Source organism: Myodes glareolus, chromosome 1 (assembly GCF_982192425.1).
Source record: "Myodes glareolus chromosome 1, mMyoGla1.1, whole genome shotgun sequence".
Classification (NCBI taxonomy): Eukaryota; Metazoa; Chordata; class Mammalia; order Rodentia; family Cricetidae; genus Myodes; species Myodes glareolus.
In genome coordinates this window covers 55,353,576-55,364,742 of record NC_142026.1, presented here as the reverse complement: position 1 = coordinate 55,364,742, position 11,167 = coordinate 55,353,576, and the positions used below count along the sequence as shown (strand labels likewise).

Below are 11,167 nucleotides of genomic sequence, written 5' to 3'. Positions count from 1 at the left end.
TTTCACTAGGTATGGAATTTATTTGGATAATTTCTCTCTTTGCCTGCCATCCTTCATCAGTATCCCAGAAGATCTGAATTTATGGAACAGTGGGTGTTCTGGAAAACCCTTCACCAAAGCAGGCTGTTCGCTCACCCCTAGAGTCCTGTCTCCCCCACTCTGAAGAGTGAGGAGTCAGTGGCATCCGCCCTTCCCTCAGTCCAGGTACCCAGCTCAGTTCCAGCCCTGGGCAGCCTCCCCACCCACCCCACCACCCTATCACCCCACCTCCACCCCAGAGGCACTGAAGCCTTCTGTGTGCAGCAGAGGGTAGGCTCGTTCTTCTAGAGAAGTCTGTCCCATTACAATGTCCCAGAGTGGAATCCAGGGCATATGAGGGGAGAGAAGGACGGTGACATGGAGAGTCCAGACTGTGAGCACGTCCTGGGAGAGCTGAGTGACAGCTAGGTCTTCAGCTCCTCACAGGAGTCTCATCTGTCCTGAGAATGAATGCCCTGCAGACACACCTGCCTGCTCCTTCCTGTCCCCTGGAGATATCTCTGCCAGCCAAGGCAATGGGTCAATGGTTCCACACCCCTCCTCCAGCCTGCCCTTTTCTCTAGCTTGGACACTCATTGGACGGCTCTTCTTCATTCTTTACCGTCAGTTCCATGCTGGCTTCCTGAGTCCAAGGCACACAGCTTCTGGTCAGCCGTCCCAGGAGCTGATGAAATTCGGCTTGGAACTTGGAGGATGAGAAGTAGAAGACAAGAGGGTCTATGCAAGAGTTGAGGGTGCTGAAGAGGAGCACATAGCTCCGCCAGGATGGACTCTTACCCTGGACATAGCCCACCACATGGGACATATTGTAGGGGCCAAAGCAGACAAAGAAGATTAGCAGTGTGGCTGCTAGAAGCCCCATCACCCTCTTACGCCTGCGCCGGCTGGCTCCTCGGCTAAGAATCCAAACCAGGCGGCTGTAGCAGTAACTTGTGATACACAGGGGCACCATGAAAAGGACCACAGCTGCCTCTAGTCGCACAGGCAGGACCACGGCCAGCTGGTCCTCCCGGAATTCCAGGTAGCAGGTATCATTGGTCCCCTGGCTGTAGGTGGCATTTCCCCAGTATTCAGTGACATAAATCACACTACAATGAGCTGATGCCAGGAACCAACAGATGCCACTGACCACAGCAGCCTGGGTCAGCCGTGGCCGGGTCTTGTACCACAGTGGGTAGGCCACACTCAGAAAACGTTCGATGCTCACAGCCGTCAGGAAGAGGGAGGTGAGGTAGATGGTTGTGAAGTAGAGGAACCCGGAGAGGGGACAGAGGATGAAGGGCAGGAGCCATCTCATGCCACAAGCTGCCTCCACCATGCGAAACGGCAGGAACAGTAGCAGGAGCAGGTCAGAAAGGGTCAGGTTTACCAAAAGTAAGTCCACGGCTACTGGACGGCGGCGCAGCTTGCCCACGAAGACCACCAGGGCCATCAAGTTGAGGGGCAGTCCCACGAGAAAAACAAACAGGTACACGGAAAAGAAAAGCCAGTGATTGGCGGGAGAGAGGCTCACAGCCATGTTTGTGGGTGCTAGTGAGACAGAGATAAACAGGAAATTAGAGTGGGTGTCGGAAAGTCTCCTGTTCCCCCACCAGGAGACTTACCCACCAGGCTGGAGTGTTGCCATCACTGTCCACCCCACCACCCGGTCATCACATACTCTCCCTGCAGGGTCATCCTTCCTGCCTTCCTGCCTTTCCTGTCCCCGACCCAGTGAAGACATCACCAAGATGTCTCCCCCTGGAACCCCAAGGCCCATACTCACCAGCTTATTAGAAAACCGGTGCTCCGCTGCCCTGCACCTCGCTGGCTCCTCCAGCACTGGGCGGTGAGCTAGTTGTCCAGCGAGATGATAAAGACTTAGTGGTGCCTATGACGTCACTCATTGCAGAACTGCACAAAAGATGCTTTGAGTTCTGGTAGCTGGGCTGCGTCCATATGCAAAAAAAGAAAAAAGAAAAAAAGAAGAAGAAGAAATTCCAAGGATGTGTGCATGGCTGCATGTATACAGTCTTAACTGGGACCTTCCTTCCCCTACTTTGACTTCATCTCCTCCACTTGGGCTTTGTTATGCTTCTTTAGAATGGGCATATCGAGGGCTCCTCAGAGTGGGAGACAGGCTGATTGGAGTCAGGGATGGGCCCTGCAGCTGGCTATTTCTTGCTAACTCTGTGATTTTGGACAAATGAGAACAACTCTGTCTTCTGTTGTATAACACAGAGGTAACAACACAGTTTCACAGATGAAAACCTACACTGGTCCAGTTAGGTAGCTCAGTAGCAGGATCACTTAGACTGAGCTGTAGCTCAGTTGGTAGAGCACTTGCCTTTCACGCATGAAACTATTAGTTGGAGCCGCAGCACACAAAGCAAATGTGGTTGTGCAGGCCTGTAATCTGTTAGGAAGAAGAATCAGCAGGATCAAGAGTTCAAGGTCATCATCAGCTCCTGGCTACACACACTTTGATGCTAGCCTGGGCTTAATGAAGCCCTGTCTCAAACAAAACATACCATGCTAAGCACATAGAATAAAACCTTTCCCCATCTTGAACCTTGTGGTACAGGCAAGGATCTGGGATGATGGGTGAATGTGATGGGGGGGGGGGCGGCAAGGATTGCAGTACCTTTCAGTGGGAGCACAACCCACAGCATGCCCTCAGCGGACCACAGTTTGCATCCAGCATCCTTTTTGTTCACAACAGGAAAGTGACTCTCCAGGTCTCTCTCCTTGTTAGACTTCACCATGGGGTGGGGGTGGGATGGGGTGGGGCTGTGGGGTGTGTCATGTTTCATATCCAGCTCTGTTCATCCTCAGAGACAGCACACTTCTTCTCTCGAATATTTATGAAGCACAAAACCAACGCCCACCCACCAGAATGGCTATAGCACCACACCAGACAGAACCAAGTATTGACAAAGATGGAGACACACCAAAGCCATTATTGATCGCGGAGGAGAAGGCACCATGGGGTAGCCCCTTTGGAAAGCTATTTGATGGTTTCCCTAAAAACTTAAACATGCATTTATACAATACCAATAATTCCACTCTGAGTATTTGCTGCAGAGACATGAACACATGCATGATCACAAACATTGACTCTTGTATCATCTTCATCACAGCGCTAGTAACCATGGCTCACAAGTGAAAGTATCAAGCCATAACCCCTCAACAGATAGACATACACATGTGAGGCATCAGGATAACAACATAACACACCACATGGATGAACCCTAAAACACAAGCTAAGTAAAGCAAGTTAGACACAACAGGACCGACTTCACATGATTTCATCTGCATGAAATGTCCAGAATAGGCAAATATTTTAAATCACAAAGTAGATTAATGATTGTGAGCTAAGGCTGGGGGCAGGGATGAGAAATAGAGATGAACTGAAAATAAAAGAGATCTTTCTGGGCTGGTGAAAATGACGTACATCCCTGTAAATTTACTTTAAAAACTGGCTTGTGAACTTAGCATGTATGGGTTTTCTGATGTGTAAATTATATTGGTTAGTTCATTAACAGGTTGCTGTGAGTGAGCCATATAGTTTTTATTGCTCCCAGGCTTGCATTTAGTGTGAGATAAATGAAGACATCAATACTAAAAGGGAAACTCCATCTCCTGGGGGAGTTGGATGACCAAGAGATCTTGTTAAGGGTCAGGATGGTGGGCCTGGTGGAGCAAGCCAGAGCCAGTGGATCTCGGGCCTTATGGGCACAGGGAATGATCTGGATTGACCCTTGAGTGAAAGAAAGAACAGGCAACTGGGGACCATAGCCCCACCCCCAGCAGGTGCTTCAGGGAAGTGGGAACACAGGCTCCAAACACTGGAGGGAGGGAAGGGTGGGCGGGGCAGGCAGTGGGGCAGCACTCATGGACTGTCACTACAATTCTCTGGTTTCCCAACAGCCCAGGGGCCGCGTCTATTTCTGGCTTGCATGGCGAATGAAGAAATGGAATAAAAGGAAAAGGATGTGACCACTCCTAAAGCATAGCGAGGGTTTTTATTGTAGAGATAAAGGAGAAAGCAGGCGGGTGGTGGTGAGGGGGAGTCCTGGTTGAACATGGCAGGCAGACTAAACCTGACCAGGAGAGGAGGGATGGGGAGACAGAGTAAGAAAGGAGCTGCTGACCAAGAGACTGCTGTAGCCAAAATGACTGCCTTATCCAGGGATCATGATGGGGAGAAGGGAAGCAGAAGCCCAGTCCCAGGCAGTGATGTTTGTGTTGGAGGCCAGGCCAGGTGAGAAAAGCTAGGAGGAGCTACAAGTACTGAGATGCTGGGAGAGCTGGGAAGAGCCACAGGTACTGAGGAACGCTGGGAGATCTTTTACTTTTTTTTTTTTTTTTTGAGATGGGGTCTCACTATGTAGCCCTAGCTGTCCTGAAACTCACTATATAGACCCAGGCTTGCTGTGAACACCCAGACAGATAATTTGTATGCTCAAAGAGATAATTTCTGTGAACCAGTTCGTGCGCTCTGGCCACTATGCTGTTGCTCATTGGAAGCTTTACTGTCTTGAGAAGAACAAACTGGATTCTGACACCTGGCCTCATCAGAGATGCCCAGTGCCTGTCTTCTTCATGGCCGCCCTCCTCTGACCTCTCTCTTGTGGACTGGGGTGTGCTTCTTCTCCTTCTCCAAATGAACCACAAGGTTTTCAAAATGTCCACTAAGCCTTAGGTGTCCTGCTTGGAAGGACCCCTCCCCACCCTATCTTGTCTGGGAGTCATCAAGAAAGCTTCATAACCTCCCCAAAAATGAAGATGGTCATCACTGCAGTATGAGGTGCCTAGGGGAAGACATCCCTCATTTGGGAGCATCACCTTCAACCCAGAGCTGCAGGAGGAGTCTGCTCAAATCAGAATGGATGCTCCCCAGGGCTGATAGAGCAAACAAGCCACAGACTCTCACTGGTGTTGGCTCCCTCTGCTGGGCACTGTGTCTTTTGCAACCTGTCCATCTGGACAGAAGACACCTGGCTGGATCAACAGCTTGTGTGAGTTGGGCAACTGTAGCCGATGCCAACAGCCTCAGCTTCTCTGGAGGCTGAGGCAGGGGAATCACTTGAGTCCAGGAGTTCAAGCCCAACCTGGTTACTACCATGCCTACTTTTAAAATATAAGGGAAAGGGGGTACCTGGGGACATAGCCTAGCCATAGAGTACTATCCTAGCAGGTGCAAGGCTCTGACACACAAACACACACACACACACACACACACACACACACACACACAGGGGTAGGACTACTCTCGGAAGGGTTGTAGGAGGATGAAATAAGACAACTGGAAAGACGAGACACAGTTTGAAGCTGCCTCTGCTTCAGTGCAGGTCAGTCCACAAAACCCCTGCAACTCTCCAGCCTGCTTTCTGCCGTCAACTCAAACGCTGCCCTCTAGTGGTTCCAAGGAGGATTGGCAGGATCCTGATGTTGCTTCCATTCTTCAGAAATGAAAATGCTCTTCCCTTAGAAGTTCTTTCAGAGAAACACTCCAAAATCAGATCACGGTGGTAGTGATGCTCCTGAGCAGAAGCAAGCCTCTTCCTCACCTCCAGGAGTGCGGGGCTGCGCACAGCCTAGGCAGGCAGGTGGTTAGGGCATAAGAGTCAGAAGCAGTAGAAGGCAAGCTGACATATATCAGGCAGGCATACTGTCCCCCAGTTCTTGGCCTTCACTCTCTTCTTTATACAAGGACACTGTTCTCTCCAGGTGCAACCCTTCCCATGAATGGTTTCTGTAATGGCTTTCGACTCGGCTACCCCTGGGTTGTGGTGGAGCAGCCCTCTTGGGGGCATGGCAGATTTATCCAATCTACTCAATGGCCCTTGCCCCCAGAGGTGGATGCTACTTCTGAATTGTTCCTCCATGAGTCCTTGTCACACATACCGTCCCCCGGCCAGGACCTGTTCCCAAGTAGCCGGTGACCAGTGGGTTGAGCACCACACTCCAGGCCCCTGTGATGAGCCCCAACTTCCTCCAGGAGCCTCCTAAGTCTGGGTTTATGAAACTAGCCACATTGGAGGCATTGTAAGGCCCCAAGCAGAGCAGCAGTGTGAGAAGAGCTCCTCCAGCCACCCAAGCTGCCCTGAGCTTCCGTTTGTGGCTCAGGCCTGAGTGGGCCAGGGCCCGGAGGCAGCCCACATAACAGAAGGCAGTGATGATCAAGGGCAGAAAGAAGAGCAGGATGGAGAAACTGAGGCGAGCAGGGCGGGCCAAGTTGGGATCCCAGGCTTCCAGGCAGACCGGGGACCCATTCACGGCTGTGCTGATTCCCAGAGAACTTGTGGTGTTGTTCAGCCAGCCTCCAGGAGCCTCCAAGCCAAAGACCAGGCCCAGGTGGCAGAGGACAAGGGCCCAAATAGCCACACACACACCCCAGGAATAGCGGGGTCTCCGAATAGCTTGGTACCCAAATGGGAAGGCAGCCCCCAGGTAGCGGCCAGCACTGAGAGCTGCCAGGAAGCCTCCACCTGCATAGAGTGGAGCAAAGTGGGCCACGACAAAGACAGGGCAGAAGGGGAGTGGCAGTGGCCAGACCCCAGAAGCCAGGGCCTCCACAGCCTTCAGGGGTAGAGTGATGGCCAGGAGGAGGTCAGAGCAGCTCAGGTGGAGCACATAGACCAGGCTGGGGGTGAGACGCAATTTTGCGTGGGCCACCGCACCTCGGATGGCCAACAAATTCAGCGGGAAGCCCAGGGCGAAAGCAGACACATAGAGGACAAAAGAGAGCTGTGGGGGCAGGGCCATGGAGCACGGTGCAGTGGGTGCTGGCCTTTGTTGCTTCTGCTTACTGTTGTTAGTTCATCAGCAGAGGAAGAAGGGTGGTTGAACCCCACACTGGCATTTCTATTGCCCAGTCTGTCTCAGCGCCGCTGATGATGCCTAGGATCACAGGAGGAAATGGGGGCTGGAGAGCCCCAGCTCCAGCAGAATTGAGGAGTCCTCTCAGTCCCCAGCTGATCTCCACAGTACCATCTCTTAGTGCAAGATAACGATTCAGTGTAACAGGAAGAGGTAGAAGGTTCCAGAGCTGAGGTGACCTCTGCTCCTGTAGACTCTGGGAAGAGAGGAACAAAGGGAGGTCAGAACCAGGCTGCATGCATGTCAAACTCTTGAGTTCTTTCCCGTCCCTTCCTCCATGACCAGAGTTGCTGGATTCCCTCAATAGGAAAGACCCTTCACCAGAGAATTCAGGGGCTGGAGGATTAGCTCAGCAGTTAAGCATGCATGCAGCTTCCAGGAGACCAGAGTAGGGAATCCCAGAAGCCATATCAGTCGCCTTACAACCATCTCTAAATCCAGTTACATTGTCTTTTGCCTTTGTACACATATACACAAGTTTTGTTTTTTTTTTAATGTGTAGCCCAGGATGGCCTCAAATTTGTGATCTGGCTGCCTCTTTCTCCTTCAGAAGTCCCACTGGTTCTTGCTACCACAATCGGCCACATTTTATTATTAAGAGAAATCCCAGGCATGGTGGCACACAGCTTTAATGCCAGCAGGAGCAGAAAGATCTCTGTGAGTTTGAGACTAGCCTGGTCTATATATCGAGTTCTAGGACAGCCAGGGATACGAAGTGAGTCCCTGTTACAGAGAGAGAGCTAAAAACACATACACACATACACACACACACATACAGAGAGAGGGGAGAGAGGGAGAGAGAGAGAGAGAGAGAGAGAGAGAGAGAGAGAGAGAGAGAGAGAGATCAGCGCTCCTTGAACAGTAGCTTTATCAGGCAGGAGGAAGCAGGCAAAGAGGGTGGTAAGGTGAGAGCCCCATGGCAAGTCAGTTCCCATCAGTATATAACACCTCAGGGAATATCCTGGCACAGGCACCCAGAGAAGAGAGGAGCCTTCGAAAACAGGACTCACCTCTTGGTGCTGCCGGATGCTTCTGAGGCTCAGGAGTCCTCTTGCAGGGCTATTAGATGATGCCCAGGATGGGCAGTGAGCTGGAAGGCAGAGAAGGGCGGGGTGGTCATTAGCAGGAGGTACTAGCAGCCTGGATGAGCAGCTGATGGAGCATCCTATGATGGTCTGCAGGAGGTGAGGGTGTCCAGAGGAAGGATGGGAGTATGACTGGCTTGGTTGAAGACCTGAAAGAGGCAGGGTTCATGGGGCATAACATTGTGCCCTTCTGAGTCATTCACTGCCTGTTCAAACCCACCCACGCAGAACAGGATCTGCCCCAGTGCCAAATGAGCTCATTGGCAGACCCTGGCTTTATTGACTCACTCCTAGGTAACCAGAAAAAAAAAAAGCTGCAACCTTTAATTCCAGCTGCTATGGAAGCTGTTCTGGAAGTTGATGTAGGAGCATCACAAGTTTAAGACCAACCTGGGATACAGAGTGAGTTCAACTTCAGACTGGAAAACATAAAATGACACTGTCTCAAAATGAAAACTTATGAAGGAACTGGAGGTATGCTCTGTGGTGCACTACCTGCCTAGAATCTTCCCCAGGACTGGAGAGTGGTGTAGTGATTGGGTACCTGCCTAGAATCCCCCAGGGAGGGACTAGGAGTGTGAGCCTCAGTGGTTGAGAGCTTTCCTAGCTTACACAAGACCTAGTTTTCACCCCCAAACCCATAATTTATTTTTTATTTCTGTTTCACCTATATACACACCTGGAAGTTCTGGTCTAAATTCTGTGCAGCAACATTTTCAGTGAGGGAAGATTGTGATCTTCCCTAACTAAGCATCTTGCTTGGTGGTCATTCAAGGTTCCTCTGGCTGTGTGACCCCATGTCTGCTATCTCTGCTAAAAGCCTGGGCTCATGAGTGCCAAGGTCTGCCTTGCCCAGAGCATGGCGCTCCGTAGGTGCTCTGGTCTCAGGAGAATTGATTATTCTCAGGTGGAAGAATGTAGTGTTCTGGAGTCCAGGCCTCTGGACATCCTGGCCACCTGCTCTTCACGCCTCAGCGAGGCTGTTGACATCCACATCTCATGGTCAATGGATCATGAAGTAGCTTCATATCAGCAGCTGGGCTTGGGCACAGGATAAGCAGGTACCTGGTGGTTGCCAGGAAGCCTGATCCTGACCTCCTCAGCCTCAGGGCTGCCTCTGCTCCTTAGAGAAGACCTTGACCTAGGAGATCTCTGGAGACTCCAGGCTTAACTGACAGCTTCCTGAGATTGGTTCTGTGTTATAATTCTTGCACCCCAACTATGGCCTCTTCTTTATTATTGTTGTTTTGTATTTTTGAGATGAGATCTCAAGCAGCCCAGGCTTATCTCAGATTTGCTGTGTAGTGGAGGACCTTGAACTTCTGACCCTACACACCCTACCTCCTCTGTGCTAAGACAAGATAGGAGCAACACCACTCTGCACTTATGTAGAGCCGAGCATAGAACCCAGTGATTCATGCATTTGAGGTAAGCACTCTACCTACTGAGCCAAATTTCCACACACCTCCAATGGCAAATTGAAAATCATCAAATGCTTGTCATACATAAGAATAAATGGATTACTTAGTTAGTAGTCGAGTATTGCTGGAATTCACTGTGAGTGTAAGAGCCTCTGAAACTTTCTTTCATTCTTCTAAACAGTGGGGTTTTTTGTATTTACATGCAAAAAAAAGTAAAAAATGAGGACACCCAGAGAAACAGCCTTCACAAACATCAAGCATTCATAATTGCTGAGATACCTCTCCAGATCTCCCCTCAGATATTTATTTTACGCGCGTGTGTATGTGTGTATGTGTGTGTGCCATAGTGTGCACATAAAGGTCAGAGGACACCTTTTGGTGGAGTTGATGCTCTCCTTCCACCATGTGGGTCCTGGGAAACACATTCAGGTTATCAGGTTCAGAGGCAGGTGTCTGTGACCACCGAGCCATCTACTCAGTCCTCCATTTAAAAGGCATTTAAAGTCCCACTAGCCTTCCCCACAAAGTAGTCAATGGCACTCACAGGAAGTCAATTTGGGGACAAGAGGAAACGAGTGTCATGCTCTGGCACTTGGAAGGATGAGATGGGAGAAAAGAAAGGAACAGAACTCTTTGGGGGACCCTCCCTTATGCCCTGAGTTGCACATTGCTTCCCTCTGTAGTTGCTGAGCACAGCTTGCTCTGCTCTCTGGTTGAGCAGGTAAATGGGTGGATGGAATGCTGGACCTGGAATCAGAGGAGCCAGCAGTGCACTGGGGAGGTCTGCGCTGCTTCTCTGCATGGACTTGGGCTGTGGAAGAACCTGACAGCCCCCTGTTGAGGATGAATCCATTTCCTCTCATTTCTTCGTTGTTGTTTTTGAGGCTGCATCTACTGTGCAGCCTGGCTGGCTCCTGTCTCTGTGTCTCTGCCCTCCCAGCTCTGGTTTACAGGACTGGAGCTCAACATCTAATTCTTCTCCCTTTTATTCCCTCTTCAAGAATGTAAAGGAGCGTGAGAGAGATACTTGATAACTTGTATTTGTCCTCACACTTTTATAACTTGCAGGCACACACCTCAATAACCTGGATTTGTTTATCTTAAGACTGTGAAATTTGTTGGAGGCTGTCCTTTTAAACTGACAAAACCTCACAGCTGTCATACTACATCAGAGTCTTTGTGAAGGATAAACACGCAGAACCCACCTGCAGTGCATCTCCTCCCCTGCAAGGACTTCTACTTTCATGATAAAAAAAAAAAGCCAGCTTCTTCTGGCTCACTTTTCATTTAACTTTGTGTGGAACTTAAATTCAACTGGGGGAAAATGTCTGTACACTTGCCGGTAAACATTTTAAGTTCATTATATCTCAATCCAGACTAAGAAAGCAGCAAGTCTCATATTTTAAATAGGTATGTACTTTTAGGATTCTTACAAAAATACTGTATACGTAATCAAACACTGCTTTAAAATATATCGAGCTGTTCTCCACTATTGTCAGCTCTGCCCGTAAGCTTCTAATGCAAACAGCTTTTTCTTCTTCGTCTTTCACAAGTATAAATCTCACCTGTTCAGTTAAAAACCAGTACAGTCAAGTTTGGACCCAACTCTCCAGGCAGATACTATGCTTTAGTTGTAATTTATCTATACCCGATAAACAGCCCTCAACTGCTCAGAGATCTGGGGAATATGGCAATTAAATGTTTAATTATTAAAAGAGTTTTCATGACAGACAGGTTGGCCCCTAGCAGCAGCACTCT

At 49.8% G+C, this 11,167-nt stretch overlaps 2 protein-coding genes across 2 annotated transcripts; both read right to left on the bottom strand.

Annotated features, from left to right (window-relative positions):
* Window positions 1-286: 286 nt before the first annotated feature.
* On the bottom strand, window positions 287-2,826 carry LOC148123348 (free fatty acid receptor 3-like). Its single transcript, XM_087906573.1, has 2 exons — window positions 1,805-2,826; window positions 287-1,569 (listed from the first exon to the last, which is right to left on the bottom strand). The coding sequence occupies exon 2, from the start codon at window positions 1,556-1,558 to the stop codon at window positions 599-601; it is 960 nt and encodes a 319-aa protein (XP_087762699.1). The 5' UTR covers window positions 1,559-1,569; window positions 1,805-2,826; the 3' UTR covers window positions 287-598.
* A 1,195-nt stretch (window positions 2,827-4,021) lies between these two features.
* Window positions 4,022-8,181, bottom strand: LOC148123347 (free fatty acid receptor 1-like). The gene is made up of 2 exons (XM_087906582.1): window positions 7,914-8,181; window positions 4,022-7,099 (listed from the first exon to the last, which is right to left on the bottom strand). Exon 2 carries the CDS (start codon window positions 6,787-6,789, stop codon window positions 5,887-5,889), a length of 903 nt encoding a protein of 300 aa, XP_087762708.1. The 5' UTR covers window positions 6,790-7,099; window positions 7,914-8,181; the 3' UTR covers window positions 4,022-5,886.
* Window positions 8,182-11,167: the final 2,986 nt, after the last annotated feature.